The sequence below is a fragment of the Alnus glutinosa genome, chromosome 6 (assembly GCF_958979055.1).
Source record: "Alnus glutinosa chromosome 6, dhAlnGlut1.1, whole genome shotgun sequence".
Taxonomy (NCBI): domain Eukaryota; kingdom Viridiplantae; phylum Streptophyta; class Magnoliopsida; order Fagales; family Betulaceae; genus Alnus; species Alnus glutinosa.
The window spans coordinates 17,779,987-17,804,592 of record NC_084891.1 but is presented as its reverse complement, the minus strand read 5'-3'; the positions used below and the strand labels follow the sequence as shown (position 1 = coordinate 17,804,592).

At 38.1% G+C, this 24,606-nt stretch overlaps 2 protein-coding genes across 2 annotated transcripts; one reads left to right on the top strand and one right to left on the bottom strand.

Annotated features, from left to right (window-relative positions):
- Positions 1–1,520: 1,520 nt before the first annotated feature.
- On the top strand, positions 1,521–2,408 carry LOC133871195 (zinc finger protein ZAT10-like). The gene has a single exon (XM_062308585.1). The coding sequence runs from the start codon at positions 1,580–1,582 to the stop codon at positions 2,150–2,152; it is 573 nt and encodes a 190-aa protein (XP_062164569.1). The 5' UTR covers positions 1,521–1,579; the 3' UTR covers positions 2,153–2,408.
- Positions 2,409–2,918: 510 nt separating this feature from the next.
- LOC133871196 (large ribosomal subunit protein P3) lies at positions 2,919–3,916 on the bottom strand. The gene is made up of 2 exons (XM_062308586.1): positions 3,628–3,916; positions 2,919–3,323 (listed from the first exon to the last, which is right to left on the bottom strand). Exons 1-2 carry the CDS (start codon positions 3,823–3,825, stop codon positions 3,150–3,152), a joined length of 372 nt encoding a protein of 123 aa, XP_062164570.1. The 5' UTR covers positions 3,826–3,916; the 3' UTR covers positions 2,919–3,149.
- Between the last annotated feature and the right edge of the window lie 20,690 nt (positions 3,917–24,606).

Sequence of the window (24,606 nt, the reverse complement as noted above, 5' to 3'; positions counted from 1 at the left end):
CCTTTGTCCTTCATCGCCGATAGCTCGATATAGACAAGGTAGGCACTCCTCAAACATCGAGCTCCCTCAAATTAGTTGGTCATGTTGCTCAAACAATGAACTGACTGAAAACACAAGGGGTTCAATTTGGTTATATAGTCGACCCCCTTTGTTGGTCGATTGGTTATCACACTTGATTACATCACCTAAACATCAATAATTATAAACTCAAAAACTTGAAATAGAAAACCAAAGTATTGCTTAAAAGCAGAAAGGATTTTCTTAGAACTAGGAAAAAATATTGACTAAGCATTCAAAAATAGGAAAAACTTTTTTCAAAAAATATTTTACGCCACATAAACCGGGACTAAATAACATATTAAGATACTAAAATTTGTCTCAATTAACATTTTAATTTACATACTCCAACACTTAGTATAGGACTAAAAATAGTCATAAACAAGGACGTTTGAGAATGAAAAACAATTTTCTTTTGTTATGCATATATATATATATATATATATATATATATATATGATAGTTTCGAATGATTTAGATGTGGATCGTAGTACCTTACTAATGATTGGTGTTGTAATTTTCTACATCATTTTGGCAACATTCTATGTTCTTGCTTACTGGTTCAGCCATGGATAGTGAAGGGCCATTTATTCGTTTTAATGGAAATTGTTTTTCCTTATTGGGTAAATGTCGAAATAGATGGAACCTAATTAAATTAACTTGGTTAGGATGAAAAACCAATTACAAAAATAAGTTACTTTAATAGCCATTTATTTCGCCCACAGTAAAGCTAAAACTTGGGCTGTTAGAATTGGATCGTGATTCACAGCATTTAGCTGCACGAATTGCTAGTAATTTGAACAGCTAATGTCAACTCAAAATTTATTTAAACAGGTTAAGTCTTTTATGAAATCTCTCACATTAACTGCACAAATTGCTAATAATTAATTGTGAACAACTAATTACTATAAATCCTTATCAGTTAGATTGAGTAGCCATCTTCCTAACTGATCATTGCGCTAGTGAAGGGGGGGGGGGGGGGGGGGGGGGGGGCTGATCTAAGCTGTCTTCCTAACTGATCATTGAGCTAGTGAAGGGGCTAATCTAATAAATTCAGCTATTATATAAATAACAAGAAAATTAGCAGGCCACCATGTAATTCGTTGTAACAAAGTACATGTCAATAATAATGTATGAAGTAATTATTGGTAACGCATGACAGTTTTCTTTTCCAAAAAGAAAAAACCCTTTGAATTTTCAGAAAGTTAAATATTAAGAATGCTTGATTGAGCAACACGTATTTAGTATCTATAGCTTGTAGTGATGAACACGTCAAATGTTGACATGGAAGCAGCCACTGAACTCACCAATCCCCTCTTGCCACGCCATCTCGACTGCCCACATCTTCCAATCTTATGCATTGCCAACACAGATTCAAACCCCAATCCAATTGCTATAAGCCTTCACACCTCACTCCTTCCTTTTTGACCACCTCTCCCTCTGTATAAATAAAACCCAACATTATCCTTTTACACAAACACTCACTCTACAAACTCTCTATCAATTCACACAAACCCATCAAATGGCTTTGGAAGCTCTAAGTTCTCCGATCTCAGCTGCCCCTTTATTGCACAATGACAGTGCAGAAGACCACTATGTTGAGCTGTGGGCAAAGAGTAAGCGGTCTAAGCGTCCCCGTCTCGACAATCCTCCGACTGAAGAAGAGTACCTGGCTCTCTGTCTCCTCATGCTAGGAGGTCAAGGTAGTGGTGGTGCCACCACAACCACAAACACCAAAAACCAACCATGTCCCACCATGCCATCACAAACTCTCCCTTACAAGTGCACCCTCTGTCACAAAGCCTTTCCGTCTTACCAAGCCCTAGGTGGACACAAGGCCAGTCACCGGAAGCCCGTTGGACTGGAAGACCAATGCTCCACCACCACCACCACCACCACCACCGCTATCACTACCAATTCTTCTAACGCCTTAAACCCTAACGGTAAGACCCACAAATGTGCAATATGTCACAAGACTTTTCAGTCCGGGCAGGCCTTGGGTGGACACAAGCGTTGTCACTATGATGGTGTCATCACTGTGAGCCATAGTCATCGTGACTTTGACTTGAATTTTCCGGCCTTGCCGGAGTTCTAGCATGGTTTTAAGTTTCACTGTGCACAGAAAAGGTCTACTTCCCGGTGAGCTAGTAGTTGAAGTCCCTGCTTGGCCATGGTGCTACCTGCTGGAATTCCAAACGGAGTAGTCTACCTTAGCTTCGAAATAGATTCAATTAATAATCACGTGGGACTTTTGAACCACATGTATTTGTTTAGTAGTATGCTAGCATTGTTGTGTATTAAAATTCTTATTATTTGAAAGGTAATTGATTAAATAAATTATTTTAAAGCAACCTCAAAATGCCTATTACTTAATTACATGATTACATACTTGTAAGGGAAACACCATGGCTTTCACGGCTATGCAGAAAAAATTAGCATAGGTTTCCCATCATGAACTTTATCCTCAAATCCTCACTTTCTTTGCAAATCAAAAAGGTCAAGAAGGGCTCTAATTAGGATCCACAACAATACTCCGTCTAGCAATTCGGGTAGGTAATATTAAACAGCCCATATAAGACCCACCAATTTTGAGCTGCCCAGCCATGGCCACCTACTTGAACAGACATTACTTGCCCAAATTGCTTGCAATTTGAACAGTAATTGCCACGAATCGTTATCCGAGCGGGATAGCCAGCCAATTTCTTTTCCTTGAAAACCTAAGATTGAGCTCTCTACCAAGACATTAGAACTCCTGTTTCCTCTATTCAACATGCACTAACTAAATTTTGATAAGTAACATGCACTTACTAAATGATATCAAAACTATCACAAAAGGCATGTTAGAAACCAACATTCTCATATAGCCTAGGAAGAAACAATCATTTTCAATTGAGAAGCTTAAAATGCAGACAGCCCTTGAATTGTCCAACAAAGATATCTCAGCACAAAAAATTATCATGTCCCTTGATCATATCATCCCAATTAACAAGATCTAATGGTATTAATAAGTCGCAAGGACCCAACAAAAAAGATAGAACTAAAACCAAACCATAATAAGATAATAGATAACTCGATGGCTACTGAGAAATGCTCTAATCAAAGAGTGAGAATCCCATGTCTCCCTCATCACTCTCTTCATCCTTCTCTTCCTTCTTCTCTTCTTTCTTTTCTGCTTCAGCAGCTGGTGCCGCACCTCCTCCAGGAGCTGCCGCAGCTGCTCCACCTCCTCCAATGAAAGCACCACCGCTGGCACCGCCAATAATCACCTGCACCAAGCGAATTTTACTCAGATCTCGCGGAGAGCAAAGTTATATACTGGGCCAAGAAACAAACCCAACAAGGGCGTACACTCGCAATCATAATTCACCAAAAAAGATAAACCCCAACAGAATTTGTCACGAGAGCAATCAACCAATCCCCACCAATCCCCAAGCAGGAAACAACTAAGAAGAAGAGTAAACTAATAAAAACAATCTGAATCAAAAACAACGGCAGAATCAAAACAAGGTTTTTCAAATAAAACCATCGAAAAAGGAAAGCAGACAGAGAGATGGGAAGAGAGAGGGAGACCTGGAAGACTCCGGAGGTGGGGGTGACGAAGGAGAAGGAGGACTGGACTCCACCGGAGGAGTCGGCGGAGAGAGCGGTGTGGACGAGCTTCCTCTGGAGCTCAAAGGTGGACCCTGCCGACGCCTCCAGGTCCCCCGACAACGATTTGCCCGTCCACTCGTCGCCGGAGTTCCTGCACACGAACGTGAACACTCCCATTGCGGACCGAAACCCTAGTTCCTTAACAAAGAGAGAGGGAGGGCTTGTGTGTGTTTGACGGCTTCGATGGTGATGGAGTTGCGCACAGCCTTATATGTTGTCGTGGGAGACCCAAAACCCTAGCACTGGTGGATCGGAAGGCCACTTGGAAATGACATATGTGTCCCTATCCTTTTCTGTAATTCTATTCCGCCTTGTTTGGCCTATCGGATTGAGTTGGACTGAATTTAAATAACCCTTAATTCTAGTTAACTTTTTTTGTAGATAAAAAAAAGGGGAAATTACACTTTACCCTCCCGATGTATCCACCTATTGGCAATTTGACGCCCAATGTTTAATTTTTGGTAGATGACCCCCCTAATCTTAGCTACGTGTGTCAATGTGAACCTTCCGTCTACTTACCCGTAATTTTAGACGGAAAAAAGGTCACCTGCAACGCACGTGACTGTTTAAGCACATTTCGTTCCAAAATTGCCCCGATTAAACTATTTTGTTTCAAAACCACTCTTTCCCAACATGTACACCGTGGCTCTCTGTCTTCACTGGATGCTCACTAGCATGGGCCTCTTCATTGACGCATACGACCTGTTCTGTATCCCTTCGATCATGGCACTCATCGGGCGTCTGTACTACAAGAACGAGCTCGAATCCATCTCGTGGAAGCTACAGAAGATAGAAAAGGAAAGAAGACGCTAGAAGAAGTGGAAAGTGGACAGTGTGTACGTGGACTAAGAAAGTGATTAATACACGTGTGGATTTAACAGCTTTGACAGCTTGGAGGCCCACAAATCACGGACTAAGCTGCCTCCACTTGCCTAAACAACAACCAATTAAACGGCAACCAATCAAACAAAAAAACCAGTTGTTTTTGTTGTTCCTGTAAATTGAGGGAAAACTAGATGAATCGATGATGATGATATGAAAGGCTCTGCCTTTGTCTCTGAGCTTTTCACGTAGCACGCTCTCAAGTCTCAAGCAACAAAAACAACAGTATATATATCCCATCTGCTTCTATAGAAAATTAATTTGGAAATATTTCTTTAATATTTATGTTCCTACAGTTGCTGAGATTCACTATAATGCCTTATTTATAATAAAATCATATCGTTTTAGCTTGTAAGACATCCTTAAAAGTGAAAACTTGAACCAGTAAATTGAGTATACAAAGGGAAAAAAAAAAAAAAAGAAAAAAGAAAAGAGAATCACTAGGCAGCTTGGAGGCCCACAAATCACAGACTAAGCTGCCTTCCCTTGCCTGAACAACAACCAATCAACCGCCACCACGCCTCTCTTACTAACATTACTCAGCTTCTTCTTCTTCTTCTTCTTCATAGCTCTCATTCCCGTTCCCGTCCCCGTTGTTGTTGCTATTCTTGTACCTGTATTTGAAGAAAGATGAGGAGGAGAAGAACATTGATAGTGGTGGTCTTCTCTGTGTGATGGTGACTGGTCCCCTAAAGAACATTCTGAGAAGTAAGATATCGACATGTGGAAAATCGGCTGCAGCCGGTGCATTTGCTCTATTCACGTTCAATATAAATGCACCAGCTGAGAAGCGGAGAGAAGTACCTAAAACCAAAGCTAAAGGCATTGACTGTGAGTGTACTGTGAACGTAGTAGCTACAACACTCATCAGACGATGACCATGCCGTTCAGGAATATTGCCATCGGAAGGACGGAGGAGGCAGCCCACCCGGACATCCTGAAGTCGGCGTTGGCGGAGTTCATATCGACTCTCACATTCGTGTTTGCTGGGGAGGGCTCCGACATGGCCTTCAACAAGCTCACCAACAACGACTCCACAACCCTGGCTGGGCTCGCGGCGGTTGCCCTGGCACACCCTTTTGGTCTTTTCGTATCCGCCAACATCTCAAGCGGCCACGTTAACCTAGCTGTCACCTTCAGCGCCTTCTTCGATGGTAACAACACCCTCCTCCGTGGCATCCTCTACTGGATCGCCCAGCTCCTTGGATCCACTGTTGCTTGCTTGCTTCTTAAGTTCGCCACCAACAGCCTGGTGAGAGAGGCTATCCATTTTCTGTTAGTTGTTACTGCTAGTCTGACACTTTATGAGTCCAGGGATGGTGACACGGGCCGGACCATACTGCATGCTGTCCAAGATACTCGTCCATTGAAGCCCGCAGATCATGCGGAATTTTCCTTTTGGTGCTTTGCTATCATGGTTTGCTCAATTTTGGCGTCTGGGTAGTCATTGACGGTGTATTCATTGCTCTGAGGTGTCGGAGTCCTGTTCTTGATTCATCCAGGACATGCATGACGTGTCTTGTGCATGTCCTGTTCTTGATAGAGACACAACTGTCATCGACTGGGTACACGCGGCAATCTTTGATGTGGGCCTGCGGACAGAGCGCAATTAGGAACCAATCGTTCAACAAAGGCCACCAGCAAGTTGGAGCTCCTCCTAATTTTTTTCGTTGGACCCAAGAACCATAAGAAAGATAGGGAGCACGAGCATGAGCACGGCTCTGGTCCCTCACTTGCAGCTCCACGGTGGTTGTTATTTGAACGCCTATCTTCGATCTCTACGGGTGAACAATTCCAGGAGAGTGAGGTTGGGATTCGGTGCTTCGCAGAGGATAATTCGCCGCGGGGGGCTAAGCGGCGTCATTTGTTTAGCTGTCGATGACGATGTGAGAGAGAAGCAACAGGAGTTGGTCTCCAGCGTTGGCTCCGCCGTGGAGAATAGGCCTAGTGAGACCCCAAAACCTATAATAGAAAGCCCCCAAGGACGTACAGTTTTCATACTTGACAGATCTATGTTTAACTTTATGAATTGAGATTTTCTTTTGGTTCTTTCAATTGTCGAAATTTCAAGGAATGATGCTGACATTAACTTTGTGAAACTCACTCTTTTGATCTGGGGCAATTTTGGAAAGATGGGCTTTAAAATGTCATGTAACGCATGTGACATCTTTTCTGTCACTTTTCACGGACTTAGTGGACGGGAGGTCTAGATTGACACACGTGGTAAACGTTAAAGGGGTCATCTACCAAAAATTAAACATTGGGCGTCAAATTGCCAATATCTGGGGGTAAAGTGTAATTTCCCCTTAAAAAAAAAAAAAAAAAAAATCTGATTCTAGTTAACTTTGATCGTTTTTAAAATATCTCAAAACCCAAAATACACGTCTTTTTTTTTTTTTTTTGAAACAAAAAAGAGTAAAATATACGTCTTTAAATAGCTCAAAACCCTTAGGCCTCGTTTGATTCGTGGAATAGATGCTTGGAATGGAATGATTATTCCATAGAAAAAGTCATTCTTTTGTTTGGTAAGGTCTATTAATTGAAATAGTTATTTCCATTGGAATAATAACTATTTCCTAATGAAGAGGAATATCTATTCCTAAAGGATTACACTACATTTTTTTTGAAAAAATACTCATTATTTTATATATTCTCTCAATTTTTTTTTTAAAAAGAAAAAAAAGAAGAAAAAAAACCCGATTGGCACGGCCACCCCCGACACCCCTAGCTCTTTGGTGGGTGGTTGACCATCCATTGGTTTTCAATTTTTTTTTTGATTTTTTTTCAATAATTTGAGTTTTTATTTGAGGAGGTTTTTTTTTTTTTAATAATTTTGATTGGATTCCAATTAAAATATATAAGTTGTTACCAACTAAAGAGTATGAATAGCCATTCCATTCCACTATCTTTTATTCCTAGTAAGAGCATTCACAGCAGACACCTTATAAGGGGTTCTATTATCTAAATTTAGGAAAAATGTCAAGAAAGTCACTTCTATTCCTTAAATTTAGGGAAAATGTCAAGAAAGTCACAAAAAATCAAATATAACAGATACCTTATATTTTTCCTAAACCTTAGAAATGCTATAGTGCAACCCAATGCATTGGGTTGCATTGTAGCATTCCCAAGTATTATTATAATCATAAAAAAAATGTAATCTCTCTCCTCTCATATTTTTTCACGCAGCCTCACTCCTTTCTTCTTCTTCTTTCTTTTTTTTTCTTCGTTCGTTCGTTCTTCTTCGTTTAAACCCACCATGGCCGTCCGTTCTTCTTCTTTGTCCAAACCTAGACCACCATGGCCACCTCTCTGCAACACTTATCAAAAAATTCACAAACCTCGAAATCCCGAAACACTCATCAAAAACTACACTACCCTACCCACAAACAAAACCTCGATCTGTACAAACAACCACCCCCAAAATACACATCAAGAGCTCGTAGATCCAATAACAATTGTACCTGAAAAAAGATAAAAAATCAGAGATCGTAAAGGGATTTACCAGAAGTCAGAGAAGCCGATTAAAGAATTAAATCTTCTCGGATTCTCTAGAAACAAGACTTCCTGATCCAATTCGATTCAGTGACGAAAAGAAAAGAAAAGAATTGCATCTTGTGTGTGATAGAGAGAGAGAGAGAGAGAGAGAGAGAGAGAGAGGAAAAGAAATGAATTAAAAAACAAAAGAAAAAATTAAAATAATATTTTAATTTATAGTGAAAAATAAACGGATGCTATTATGGAGTATATTTGTTTAGGGAAACAAAAAGTGGATTTGTTTCCTATATTTAGGGAAAATAATTAGGTAGCTGCTGGGAATGCTCGAATAACTATACAATTTCCCAATGTAATACTCATGTTGTAAACCAAATGAGGCCTTAAGATGAGCTCGTGGGAGATCGAATTAAACCCAAGCAAAATATCTCATTTATTATTTATAGGCAGGCCCATTAATTAACTTCTTATGAGGTGTCAAATTAAGTGGATTTTTTTATTTTTATTATTTTGAGTTTAACACTCTTAGTGGGTTTTTTTCCCCTTAATAACTGCCCGCTAACCACTAACCGCTAAACTGCTAACCGTATATATACATAAAACGACATGGTTTCACATTAGGATTTTAAATTTATATGCTTTCAATTTCGGCTCAATTCCTTTCACCTTCATGTTTTACAACCTTATGTTTTATACCAATAATTGACTGCCACGTAGCCAATTATCTCGATTCTTCTACTTGCAAAGCATCAGTCAACATGGCAGCTAGCTCCCACTAATCACGTGTCTGCCTGTTGCCCAATACACACATCTTCCTAGCTTTGAGCCTCATGATAGCTCTAGTTTCTATTCTCAAAGTTTGCATCTTTACTCATAAAAAACAACAAAAGTTTGCATCTTCATTTACAAAACAAGAGTCTACATCTTCCTTGCTTTGAGCCTCGTGATAACTCTCGTTTCTATTCTCAAAGTTTATATCTTTACTCAAAAAAACAAAAGTCTGCATCTTCATTTACAAAAGAAGAAGAAGAAGAAGAAGAAGAAGTGTGCATTTTTTTACGCTTTTCTTCTTCTCTTCCAATGGACCTCTTTTGAGTTTTCACTTTATAACAGTGAATCCTTCTACTGAGATTCATGTTTAAAGGAGGCTTTTTGATTCGAGGGTTTTAGCTTTGTGGTGTATGAGTCCGAGTTTAGGTTTTCAAGTCCAAGCCCTGCACAATCTTGCTCCATTTCTTTGATTCCTTTTATCTAAAATTTGTTTGAGAAATCTTAGACTTGAAAGTGGTTTTTCTCATCTTCTTCCTCCTCCTCCTACTCCTCCTCTTCTTCTTCTTCTTCTTCTTCTTCTTCTTCTTCTTCTTTCTTTCTTTCTTTCTTTCTTTCTTTATTTTATATTATTTTAAGTGGTCAAAGGTTAGTGGAGGCGGTTACCCAAAATTCTCAACTGCCATAGACGGTTAAGATTAACAGTTTTAGCCAATAACCACTAACCATAACTGGATTTTCACCCCTACTTAAAATTACATAGCATCTCTTTCGAAAAGTTTGAACCCTTTCAAATTCTCATAAGTTTGTTTTTAAATACATACCGTAAACACAATACACATCATACAATACATTACTCATCAACACAATACATTGCTACGCATCAATGCAATATACATTATTAGAACAATTTTCCTCGTTTCGAACATTAACCAATTTATTACACCTTGAAAAATAGATGACTTCTATTTTAACCGTGTGTGTGTGCACAATGTGTTAAACAAAATAATATAACAACGGAATTTAAATGACACAAGAATTTTGTTAACGGAGTGGAAACTCAATTAAGAGAAAAACCACTCAGAGGCAGCCAAACCCAGGATATCCACTATTTAGAAGACAAAGCTAGTTACAAAGCAGCAGCACTCACATACCCTCATTTACCTTAGGGACAACCCCTAAGATAGATTTCAGTTTCAGCACAGCAACAAAACACAACGGCAACGGCTAGAGAGTGAACGGATCAGCATAACAACTCCTAAAATAAACTCTCTAAGCTCTATGGAATTCAATACCGAATTCTTACAAAATACATGCCTAGGGGCCTCTATTTATAGGCTACAAAAACCTAAATTATTTCTGATGCGATTTTCCTAGGCGGTGTCCGGATGGTAGTTGAGGGCGTCTGGATGGACAATTGTGCTATCGGCTTTTCAAATTTGCTTTAAATTCTTTCCCGAATAGAGCCGCGTCCGGACGGTGTTGTCCTAGAGTCCGGACAGTTGCACTTCAGCTGCACGCAATTTCCATATTAAGGTTTGAGCGTTCGGACCATGGAGACTAACGTTCGGATGGTTGAACTTCTGCGGCACACAATTTCCATATTAAGGCTTGCGCGTCCGGACCATGAAGACTGACGTTCGGACCGTTGAACTTTGTATGCACGACTTGCCTTATCAAGGATAGTATTCATACGGGAACACACATCGTCTGGACGGTTGCAGCTGTCTTTCCATATCTGTGTTTTGGAATGAAATCATTTTCCTTGTCGAACATTGAAAGGCTTTTGGCCATGTTGCTGAGACGTCCAGACGAATGCAACCTGGAGCAGTTCGAAGCTTCTCGACACAAAGGAAGGTCTGGACATAAAGTTCTCATATTCTGGACAGATGATGCTTTGACAGTTGAGCGTTCGGACGGAATATCACGTCGTCCAGATGGATGCTTGGGATCTGATTCTTCTGACTTGGAATCTGTGCAGAATTTGCTAGAAGTATAACTCTGAATAAGAAGACTCTAAAAATAACTGAAAACTCTGAATAAGAAGACTCTGAAAATAACTGAATTCCTGTTTAAAAGCATCATTACATAGAAGTGATTTTATCCAATAGAATGCAGCCGACCACAAACTAACAAACACCCCATTTGGCTATTCTGGGACAAAAATCACTTGACCGATTAAAAATACAATCTCGGTCCAAATCAAAAAAATACTCCTCATTTTTGTCTAAAAAAGACAAAGGGTAAAACAGAGTATAAGAAAGACCACAAAATATTAACCCCCTTAATATCTTAGCAGGACAAGGATAAACAGAGTAAAGATTATCCAAAAACAGTTCTAAAATCAAAGAAACTGTTAAGAAAAACAACTTGCTGAAAAGGGAGAGAAAAACAACAAGGTAAGTTCCTTCACAAGTAGAGCAGCACACGCATGTATCCAATTCTAAGAAACCAGCCAAATAGCAAGTTTGAATTACACAAACATAGAGTCGATAGACAAGTATAAGATAGGCAAAATTTCTTGCAAACATAATAATTAAAATAGCTTTCTCAACTCATGTAATGCATGTGTGTATGTGTGAAGGCTTTCTCAATAAGGTTTTGAAGTTCACTGATATGACGTAAAGCAACCAGATTTTCTAAACAAGAGAGAAAATCAATGAAAGAGCAGTCAAAAGTCAAACCTTATTATTTACTTGGGCCTAGCTACCCTCATCTAATACACTCCCCCTAAGATGCATGACCTAATTTTTACTTGCACCATGAAGGACAAAATAAACTTTTTACTTGCACCGTGAATGACAAGATATAAAGTTGTTTTAGCACAGAAGCAGAGAATTTATGTATATAACAATGAACACAGAATTATAACTGCTTGTTTCTTTTTGGTGCTGCAACTTAAAGAGAATGTTAGAATTTTTAGGCTCTAGGTTCAACTAGCATGTTGGTCAATTTGACCACCTTATCAAAAACATCTCTCTCATTAGAATTTATAGAAACAAGAAGTTAGAGAGGAAAATGATGTACCTTAGGGGAGCCTTGAATGGTGCACAATATCATTACATGAGGAAAGCAACTATCAAGCATAAAAAGTGAGCAGGAAAACTTTGCATATGTTAGACTTATGTTCTCAACCATATGTAAGCATAATTCATCAAAGCATAATGATCCAAAAAAAAAGAATAAGAGACATGAGATAGCTGACAAACTTTAAAAGAGAACCATCCTGCTACAAAACTCCCAATTTTTTTTTTTTTTTTTGAAAAAAAAATCATGCTTTCAGAGGACAAGACTTAAGAAACACAAAAAAGTCTAATCCTAGCATGAAAAAACATGTCTAGGACATGTCACAAACTCCAATGGCTTTTCGAAGGGACTCAAACCTGCAACCATTCAGAGGTTTAGTAAGAATGTCAGCCAATTGGTTATTAGTGGGAATGAAAGAGAGAGATACTACCTCAGATTCCACAAGATCACGTAAGAAATGATGTCTGATGTCAATGTGCTTGGTCCGAGAGTGCTGAACAAGATTCTTGGAAATATTTATGGCACTAGTATTATCATAGAGTATAATCATGGTATCCTGAGTGAATCCATAGTCACATAGCAGCTTCTTCATCCACAACAATTGGGTACAACAACTTCTCGCAGCAATATACTTAGCCTCAGTAGTGGAGAGGGAAATCAATGATTGTTTCCTACTCATCCAAGCCACAAGATTATTTCCCACATAGAAGCATCCTCTCGAGGTGCTCTTTCTATCATTAGCATTGCCAGCCCAATCTGCATCAGAATATCTTGCAACAACAAGATTTGTTTCCTTGGAATACCATATGCCATAGAGAAGAGTATCATTTACATACCTGATGATACGCTTGACTGCAGTGAGGTGGGATTCTTTAGGATTTGCCTGAAAACGAGCACAAACTCCTACACTGAAGGCAATAACTGGTTGGCTGGCTATGAGGTAGAGGAGACTCCCTATCAAACTCATGTAGAGAGTTGGATCAACTGGTTTCCCTGCAAGATCAGTGCTTATCTTGACACTAGTGCTCATGGGAGTCCGGGCATGACTCTTCCCCTCTAGACCGAAAAGTTTAACCATACTTGGATTGAGAGATGAAAATGCCTTTAGAAGTTTGTTTGACTTAAAGACCCAGAAAGTAGTTCAATTCACCAATCATGCTCATCTCGAATTCCTGCTTCATCTGCTCAGAAAATTCATGGGCTAGGGAATCTAGAGTAGCTCCAAATATAATATCATCAACATAGATTCGAGTAATGAGCTTGTGTGTACCTTGATTTCTGATGAACAAGGTCCAATCAGCCTGTCCCCTTGTAAACCCTTTACCTAAAAGATATGCGGTTAGACGTTCATACCATGCTTGAGGAGCCTGCTTAAGACCATACAGAGCTTTCTTTAGCTTGTAGACATGATAAGGATGATGAGGATTTTGAAATCCTTTTGGTTGTTCTACATAAACTTCTTCCTGAAGAATGTCATTCAGGAAGGCACTCTTTACATCCATCTGATAAAGCTTGAATCCAAGACAGCAAGCGATGGAGAGAAGAATTCTGATGGATTCCAACCTGGCAATCGAAGCAAAGGTTTCATCAAAGTCTATCCCTTCAATCTGTGTGTACCCCTGAGCAACAAGGTGTGCCTTATTTCTGACCACTATACCATGCTCATCTGATTTGTTCTTGAAAATCTACTTGGTGCCAATGATGTTATGATTAGTAGGTCTGGGAACCAGAGTCCATACATCATTTTTGGTTAGCTGATGTAATTCATCATGCATGGCAGAGACCTAGCTTTCATCTTGCAGGGCTTCATCAACTTTCTTGGGTTCTGTCTGTGCAAGGTAGCAGCTGTAGGATACTTGATTAGCAACTTCACTCAAGGGCTGGATCACTCTGTTTCTTAGCCGACGCCCTTCTTCAAGAGTTCCAATGAGTTGCTGAGGGGGATGATTATGCTTTACCCATGACCGCTTAGGAGGATTTGTGGGAATATCCTCATCTTCATAAGCACTGACAATGGTATCAGAAGTTGTAGGAACAAGAAGAGATTTAACATCTGGAGACATACCTAGGGTTTCTTGAGGTGAAGTAGGAGGCTTGATCATATCAGCTTAAGGAATAGGCAGCTCTGTAGGAATAGGCTGAATATTTTCCCCCTTGCTAGATGCCTTAATTTCTTCATCATCAATTATCACATTTATTGACTCCATCACAGTTTCTGTTCTTTTATTAAAGACCCTGTATGCACGATTGTTGGTGGAGTACCCCAAGAATATACCTTCATCACTTTTGGGATCAAATTTCCCAAGATTCTCCCTATCACGAAGAATATAGCATTTACTTCCAAAAGTTCTGAAGTACTAAACTGTGGGCTTCTTTCCTCACCAAATCTCATAAGGAGTCTTGTTTGTTTCAGGCCTCAGGTAGACTCTGTTGATGATATGGCACGCAGTATTGACAGCTTCTCCCCAAAAATGTTGTGCAAGCCTTTTCGAGTGGATCATATCACGAGCCATCTTTTGAATCACCTGTTCTTCCTTTCTACAACCCCAGTCTGTTGAGGAGTAATGGGGGATGAAAATTCATGCTGGATCCCATACAAAAGGCAGAACTCTTCAGACTTGGCATTCTCAAATTCTCTTCCATGATCACTGCGGATTCTCATAATGGGGCAGTTTTGCTCAATTTGAATATTCTTGAATAACTGCTGAGCTGCATCAAAAGCATCAGACTTTTTCCAGAGAAGAATAGCCCATATGTATTGAGAAAAGGCATTTACTACCACCAATATATACTTCCTTCCACCTAGACTAGCAGTTCTAGTGGGACTCATGAGATTCATATGCAGCAATTCTAAATTTCTGGAAGTGAGAAGACCTGAGGTCTTCTTATAAGCCGCTCGAGTCTGTTTTCCTAGCTGGCATGGACCACATACTCCTTTCCAGTCTTCTCCATTTTAGAAAGATCTTTGACAATTTCTTTGCTAGCTATCTTCAGCAAATCTGTGAAATTCAAGTGCCCCAACCTTTGATGCCATAATTCACTGTCATCTACGGTTGCCTTATTGCAAATAATTTGAGGATCTGAAGTGAGACCAGGGAGACCGAAGCAGTTGTCAGCAATCCTTTCTCCTCCCATTAACCACTTCCCACAGCTGTCAAAGATATTACACTCCTTTTTGGAGAATGGAACCCCCAAATCATTGTCACAGAATTGGCTGATACTGAGAAGGTTTGCCTTGAGTCCTTCCACATAAAAGGCTTCCTGGGATGCTCCGAGTCCTGGAATGTCAATGATCCCTTTGCCAATTACCTTGGATTGACTTCCATCTCCATAGGTGATTCTTCCTCTACCCATTTGAGCTTCTTTTAGTAGAGTCTTATCACCTGCCATGTGTTTAGAGCAGCCACTATCTAAATACCACAAATAAGTATCAAGAATTTTTAAGGCAGTATGAGCAACTAGACACATGTTGTCCTACTTTTTAACCCAGACTTGTTTAGAAGTTTTCTTCTTATTATTAGTCAAGATAGATTTTATTTCATTAGGAGTGAGGCTTCCTAACTTCTCACTAATGAGCTTAACTTGATCACTTAAATTCTTGACTTGGTTCTCAAAACCTAGTTCACCTTCCCTAGGTACATGCAATTTATCCCAAGGTTTTTGAGAACGGATCTGAAAGCAATTAGGGCGGATATAACCATTAATGCCACAATGATGACAGGTAGGGATATAATTGAAGTTTTTATGACTAGCCATTTTATCCTCACAAGTAGACTGAGTATGATTATGAGACATGCTAGGTTTAAAAAACATAATTCTATGAGCAGGCATAGCATGTGAAACAGAAGCAATACTATCAATACTCAAATCAGAATTAAAAGGTTTGTCCAAAGGCAGTTTTGAATTCATTAGATCATCTTCTAAAGACTTAATTTTATCAATAAAAACATTTTTCTCAACTTCAAAATTTTTAAGTCTTTATAAGTGATCAATGCTAGACTTTTTAAAATCTTCAAATTGTATAAACAATTCGACACACATCCTTTGGAGTTCACCTTTTTCCATCACATCAAAATTGACAGACATGATAAACAAAAATAGAAGTCAAACAGAATTACACTCAAGAATTTGATCTTCTCAGAGTGTGTCAAGCTTTGATACCAATTGAAAAATAGATGACTTCTATTTTAACTCTATGTGTGTGCACAATGTGTTAATAAAATAATATAACAACGGAATTTAAATGACACAAGAACTTTGTTAACGAAGTAGAAACTCAATTAAGAGAAAAACCACTCTGGGACAGCTAAACCCAGGATATCCACTATTCAGAAGACAAAGCTAGTTACAAAGCAATAGCACTCACATACCCTTATGCAGTGGTCGTACCTTGAACTTTGATGTGTAGCCCAACACGAACGCCTCCTAACCAAGTCACCTACTTGAAGGGGTCTTTAATGGAATCTTTTACCTTATGGCCAACCCCTAAGATAGACTTTAGTTTCAGTACAGCAACAGTACACAACGGTAACGGCTAGAGAGTGAATGGATCAGCACAACAACTCCTAAAATAAACTCTTTAAGCTCTATGAATTTCAATACCGAATTCTTACAAAAAACATGCCTAGGAGCCTCTATTTATAGGCTACAGAAACTTAAATCATGTTTGATGCGATTTTCCTAGGCGGTGTCCGGACGGTAGCTGAGGGCGTCAGGACAGACAACTGTGCGATTGGCTTTCCAAATTTGCTTGAAATTCTTTCATGAATAGAGCTACGTCTGGACGGTGTTGCCCTAGTGTCCGGACGGTTGCACTTCAGCTGCACGCAATTTCCATATTAAGGCTTGAGCGTCTGGACCATGGAGACTAATGCCTGGATGGTTGAACTTCTGCGGCACACTATTTCCATATTAAGGCTTGCGTGTTTGGACCATGGAGATTGACGTTCGGACGATTGAACTTTGTGTGCACGACTTGCCTTATCAAGGATAGCGTCCGGACAGGAACACACATCGTCTGGACGGTTGTAGCTGTCTTCCCATATTTGTGTTTTGGAACGAAATCCTTTTCCTTGTTGAACACTGAAAGGTGTCCGGCTGTGTTGCTGAGACGTCCGGACAGATGCAACCTGGAGCAGTTCGAAGCTTCTCGACACAGAGGAAAGTCCGGACGGAAAGTGCTTGTCGTCCGGACGGATGATGCTTTGACAGTTGAGCGTTCGGACGAAATATCACATAGTCCGGATGGATGCAAGGGATTCGTTTCTTTTGACTTGGAATTTGTGCAGAATCTTCTAGAAGTATAACTTTGAATAAGAAGACTCTGAAAATAACTGAATCCTTATTTAAAAGCATCATTACATAGAAGTGATTTTATCCAACAAAATACAGCTAACCACAAACTAACACACCTGCAAAAGAGAAAAAGAATAAGCAATGAAGCATGTCGGAGAGTATCAATGAGGGATAACTCTGATGCTTAAGTCAACAAAATATTTGAAGAAGGGAAGTAGTAAAATTCTTGGGTAAAGAGTTATGAGCAGGGCCAAAAGTCCCTTTTACTTCGTTGTAACTTAACCTTTTATAGTGGCTTATTTGCAACTACTTTCCATTGGTTTCTGTATCATGATTTCTCTTTCACGTGTCAATTTAGGGGTATAAATGAGGCTATCTTGAACGAGTACTCTTTGTTTGAGCTCGGCTCGATTTTTTTCTTTCTTTGTTTGCTTTTTTTTTTTTTTTTTTCTCTCTCTCTCTAGCTTGAGCTCAAGTTTGAGCATTTTGGTCGAGCTCAAACTTGAGTACTCGGCTTGATAGACCTTCCTTGTAGTTGCATTCGAGTAGTATGGATATGAGAATAAGGTAGTTGTGCGTCCCGAATAACGTTGTCCACTGCTCATCTCAGCGCTTTCTTGCTACAATCGAAGAAGAGCTGTAAGAATAGAATCTAAGATTCATAGACACGATGAGAAATGGAAGATGAAAATAAAAGAAGATGGGATTTAACGCCCCCAAACCGCTAAGGGTTAGGTTTGTCCGTATTCATACACCAAACTGCAAAGATTCGTAAGGTCTGCCAACAACCTAGCTAATATGCTAAATTAAATAAATTAAATAAAGAGAATAATAATAATTTTAAAACTCAGAGCTTTAATAAATGCGGAAACGTTTATTTCGAAAAGAGTAATACTGTTTGATACCATAAATGAGAATGCAAAGGAAAACTGGATTTATTGTGCGAGTGCACTTATTAAAGTAACAGAAAAATAATATCCTACTGCTAGCCTAGATCCCATCTCGGCCGCCTAGGTCTTTCTGTTCATAACCTGAAAACAAAACAAAAATAAGGGGTGAGCGAGAAATGTTCAGTAAGACAACCCTCAACCATAAAACGGTTGAGTTAACTTCATTTTCTTTAAAACAATTATTAAAATACACTTAAAATCTAAATTTCTAGAACACAATTTAAAATTCGGCATTTTACTTAACATATAAAATACCCGTTAACGATTAAGACTTCTCATATATAGGGCCCATGTACACTATTACGCCCTGTGTACTAGGGTTACGCGGTCTACTGCGACCTCAGACAGGTAAACTGTGGCCACAGGCCCTGCCCCGTCAGCTAATTAATTGAAGTGCACTTAGCATGACATAGGGATGTATTCCGCCTTCTCTAAGTCTTTTCGCGGTTGCGCTTCCATCCAAGCAACGGTACCGAGCTTAAACTCTGTAAATCTCTGTGAATATCTCTGGGGCCAAAATAATAGTCTCCTCCACACACGTGTCTCATTTATAAAAATTTCATTCTCACAAATTATTCTTATTCCTTTGATAACTTTTGAGGCAACGTCTGGGAGGGATTTTACTCTCATTTTCTCATTAATTTCAAAAAGCTGTAACTTCTCGTCTCGGGAACCAACTACACAATTTACAAATAACTAGAAAATCCTTTATAACCAAAGCTTCTTTTAAAACAGTGATTTCAAGATTAACATTTATACCGACAATTTTTATCTCAAAACTATTTTTAAAATAGTCCTTAATGCTTCAATATAATTTGAAATATAAAACAAGAACAATTAATTGCAAATATGTTTCAAAAAAGGATAAAGTAATATGACATAAAACAATTTGAAAAGGGTAGAGGATCCCTTATTTCTCTGATTGCAATAAGTCGTTGGACTATCTCGACAGCTAACTAGTCACCTGGTACAAGTTTAAATAAATTAAAACCTTGTGCTAATCACTAGACTACACACTGACACCACTAAGATCCGTCTTGCTAACCTACTGAGAATGGATTCTCTAGGTATGTTTAACAACATTAATTATTCGAATAATAATTAAATCATTAAATAAGTAATAACACGTTTTCTTTTATTGACATTAGAAATACGACTCCATAAAGGTAATTGTCATCAGAAATATTTTTTTTATAATTATAGAGTTTAATAAATTCCGATATCACAAACTATACCCTTAAATAAAGTAATTTATAAAAATGATCCATGATTTTTGAGGAATTTACAAAAAGGTTTGAATGTTTACATTAAACTACTTTGTACCAAAAATAGAATTTTTAGGACTATATATCTTTTTGTGGAAGAATTTATAGGGCAAACCCAAATCTGCACATAAAAGTAAAAAGAAAAGAAACAAAACAAAATAAACAACAATTTATCATTTCCCCAAAATAGCCTGGCTGAATTGAAGAGTGAGAGGATTTCATAATCCAACAATTCTGAATTGAGTTCGGCCAAGACAAAGAGAAGAAAATATATATATATATATATACCTCTCAGTGGTATTAGAAAAAGGAAAGAATAGGGGAAAAAAAACAAAAGAAAAGGAAGACAATACAATAAGGCATGTGACGTTGGTATTTGGAGAAAGACAAAGGTGAGAGAAAAAGGACAATTGATGCTACATCTCACAGTTAGAAAAGAGAAGAAAATATATATATATATATATATTGAACATGAGGCACACGTTTTGAGAGGAAGGAGTCTAAAAGAAAAAGTAGCAATCCTTTTACTTGATTGTTATGCTGACATGATGGACAACAAGACAAAATACAATAAACAATGGTTATATCAACAAACGAATGCTATGGTTTCACCAGAAAAAGAGAACTAAGGAGAAGAAATAGGAGGTAAGATGGTAACTTGTCCACAGAGTTGAAAACTGTGCAAGGGAGAGGAGGCTTGAAAACCCTTCTGAGACGAGAGAAGAGAGAAGAGAGAAGAGAGCGACGGCTAAAATATTTATTTATAGGAGTAGGGTTTCATTCTTTGTCTGCTAGGGTTTTATATACTAAAATATGTATTTTAATAATAATAAATCAGATATCTAATATTTTTAATATAAAATCTGATCCTCATATTTTAATATAAATATAAAATATAAAAGTAGAACTTAAATTGATATAAATTTATTAAATTTAAAAGTAGGTGTTTTAATAAAATATAGGAGTGTTTATTTAATATCAAGAAATATGAATTAATATCAAGAAATAAAAATTCATATGTAAAATCAGGTGTTTATTAATCTCATCTAGTTATCCATTCTCATATGTGGTAAAGACTATTTTAACCTCGAAAGAAGGTCGGAATTATTACATGGGAGGAAGAGAGTGAAATGGTGTGAGAGTGGCTGTGAGTTATCTAGGGCTGTGTGCATTTATGTGTGTCGTGAAAGAAAATTTGAGGTTGTGCGTAGGTTAGCGAGAAGGAAGAAGAAGAAAGGAGTAGAAAGAAGAGGGAAATGAGATGGGGCGTATGTGAGGAAGAGAAATAAAAGTGATAGGAGTGGCAGGCGTCAAGTTTTGGTTCGTGTGTAGAAAAATTGCTTGAATTGTTTTCCCCTCTTCGCATATCTAGGTGAAATCGGCACCGCTTGTAATCCAGACCCCTGATTACAAACTTAATGATTTAATTTTATCCTTTGATCATATAAGCTAGAGTGAGCTCATGATTATGAGCTGCACCATAAACCTTCCAGTGTAAGACTTCGTTACGGCTGTAACCCACATTTCGAAATTAACGTTTAAGATTTAACAAAAAAATAATTCACACGGCCCAAGTTGATTATTGTAAAACGATTTTTTTGGTAAAAGTGAGTGTCAGCACTGTCAGCTCAGTAGCTGCCAGCCTCAATCTACATGCATCGTGAGCTATAAAATTTCAGCGTTTTTTTTTTTTTTTTTTTTTTTTTTTTTTTTTTTTTCACATTATGGTTTATTATTGTTTACAGTTTCTTTTTGGAGGACCAAATTTGGGCGCCGTTTTGACTTGAGACTAGGAGTACGTATAATTTAAGTCCCAAACTTTGTTTATAGATTCTACACATGGCAATTTAATGTTATAGTTTTAAAAGTACTTCATAATACTTAATGATAGAAAATTGTGCTTACATATAAATCTGTATTATTAAAAAACTACAAACTTTGTTTTTATAGATTCTACACGTGTAGAATCTACCTAAAGTTATGAAGTTTTTTAACTTTTCAAATTTAATTTTACTTTTTGAAAATAAAATATGACTTCTAAAAAACTAAGTGTGTGTTCGTGTGTAACAAAAAATCTTAAATGCGAAAAATAAAAGAGACAAGATATTTGTTGACGAAGTGGAAACTCTGTGAAGAGAAAAACCACTCTAGGACAGCCAAACCCAGGAAATTCACTATCCAAAGACAAAGCAAGTTACAAAGCAAATTACAAAGCATTCGTACTCACAAAAACTATTGCAGTAGTCATACCTTTAACTATAATACGAAGCCCATCGTAATAAATTGAATTACGAGCAACGGCTAAAGAGTTAGCGGATTTTCAATTCTCCCTAAACACCATCTCTAAGCACTATGAAATTCTACATTGAATTCTTACAAATAACAAGCCTAGAGCCCTCTTTAAATAGGCTTTAGAAAACCTAATTCTAGACAAATCCGTACTCTGGCTGTGGAGCGTCTGGACGAAAGATAGCCACGTGTGGACGGTCTTCTGCGACCGCCTTTCCAGAATAGTGCGATTCTTCCCAAAACAGGACCACGTCCGGACAGCTTGGCCGAGCGTCCGGACGGTCTTCACTGTCAATCCTTTCCGCGTTCATAAAGGAAACTCGAAATATTCTAGAACGCTGGGTAGCGTCTGATGGGTTGCCATTTCGTCCGGACGTCTTGCTGAAACTTCCCAAATAAGTGTCAACTGAAATCCAACTCCGTGTAGAAATTGGAGAAGCTTGACCTAGCGTCCGAACGGTGTTGCCCTGACGTCTGGACGTCTTCAACGCTGAAGCTTCTAGACACTACGGGGCGTCGGGACGCCTTCAAAGAACAGTCCGGACGGTTGCACAGGAACTGGCTAGCTGACTTGAAATTTGCATGGAATCTTTAGGACATCTTCTAGAAACTTGTGACAAGGCACATGGCTTGAAATAAATATTGTCCGTATAACTTGAAGATTCTGAATAAGACCGATAATCCTGTTTAAATAGCAACCATTACATAAAGTGTTTTTATCATCCAGAATGTAGCCAACATAAAATACTAACAAACTCCCCCTTTGGCTATTTTGGGACAAAAAAACACTTGACCGGTTTGAAATACATTTTCGGTCCAAAACAAAAAATACTCCCCATTTTTGTCTTAAAGGGACAAAGGGTAAACAGAGTATAGAAAGACCACAGTAATAAAATACTCCCCTTTGATGTCTCAACAGGACAAGGGTAAATAGAGTATATAAAATCCACAGACAAAAACGTTGTAAAATCCAAAACAATAGTAAAATAGAGAAGAGTATACAAGTGGCCCAAAAGAGAGGAACAAAAATCCCCCAAGTACCAAAACTTGATGATCCACTGAAATCAAGTAACGAAGAGAAAGCCGTACAAAAGGCTGGATTTGTACTACTTCGGCTTCTAGCTCTGGAAGTCGGGAACCATGGACTGAAAAACCTTCAGTCGCTTGATTTTGCAAAGCCTAAACCTGGTTATCCGCAGATTGACATCCTTTAAGCAATTGGTCTACAAGATAAAAGAGGAGATTCACCACTGAACCTCTAACTGATACAGGTTTGAAAGAGATGCTACGGAAGGCTCTGCATGAGTGGGGGAAAAAGATCATCTAAAACTTGAGACCTTTGAAAATATGAACATATGACTTCAACAATTGTCTGTTTTCCAAAAGATCCATCTGTCAGAAATTGTGTTGGGAGCCGCTGGATAACATATTCCTGAAAAGATTTAAACAGAAATCTATCCAAAAATAACATCACAAGGAAATATTAGATCCTGTTAGTTCAAACAAAATGTAGTATTTATGACGGCTGTCAAATGGATGCCAAAGAAAAATATAAGCAATGCAGTAATTCATAAAGCATAAATATATCAAGGTCAACCCAGCATATAGACAGAATAGGTTTTTCATGTACAATATCTCAAGAAAATATCCCAATCAACAAATATTCCAATATTCTAAAAGCACAAAAAAATTAAAAGAATGAAGGAAGACATAAAGAAGATCATGGAATGAAAAGAAATGTGCAGAGAATGCCAAAAACTCGGAAGAAATTTGTGAGAAAAATACACAACATGATATGATAAATCAATTAAAATGAAAATATGTGTGTATGGCAGAGAAAGAGACGCAAGTCGTAAACCTGTAGAGATCCCGTCCGGACGTGTCACTTAACAGTCCGGACGGCTACTTCTAGGTTAGTGTATGGCAATACTACTCTCGCGCGGATGTAAGAATAGGTTCGTCCAGACGCTTCACACTGAAAATCTGAAACTGGAGAAAAATTTGCAGAAAAATATTTTTTCCTAAAGTTAGCTTCAGAACACGCATATATAATAAACCTGATAAAGCAATCAAATAGCATTGCAAAAATATGCAAAAATATAAATGAGAGTTAAGTATTCAATAAGCACAAATTTCCCTGCAAATAGAAATTTTAAATAGATTACTCAACTCATGCAATGCATGTGTGTGTGAAAGTGTTCTCAATAAGGTATGAAGTTCATTGATATGACTTAAAGCAACTGGATTTTCTAAACAAGAGAGAAAATCAATGATAGATCAGTCAAAAGTCAAACCTTATTTTACTAGGGCCTAGACACCCTCATCTGATACACTCCCTCTAAGCTGCAACACTTTTCTTTTACTTAGTCATTTAGTGACCGTCTATTTTCGCAATGATTTGGTCTCTGACCGTTTCTATAGGGACAAGTTCAAGAATAGATTTATAGCACAAAAGCAATGGATCTTTTTATTTATCCATATTTATTCAGTTTTGAATGCTTTTTATCACTTGGTGCTGCAACCTAGAAAGAATGCCAGAATTTATAGGTTCTAGGTTCAACTAGTGACTTGGTTAATTTGACCATCTTAGCAAAAAAAAATCTCTCTCATTAGAATTTCCAGAAGCTAAAAGTCAGAGAGAAAAAATAATGTACCTTAGGGGAGCTTTGGATAGTGCACAATTTTTTCATCGCATGAGAAAAACAACTATCTATCATTAAGATGCAATAGGAAAATTTAGCAGATATCAGACATAAACTCTCAATCATATATAAGCATATTCAATTAATGCACAATGAACTGAGATATCAGGCAAAAAATATATACAATATCTGAAAACCTATCGAAAGAAAAAATAAAATTCTGCATTTTATCCCCTAATATTTTTTTTTTTGAAAAATAAAAGACAAAAACCACAAAGACATGCTTAA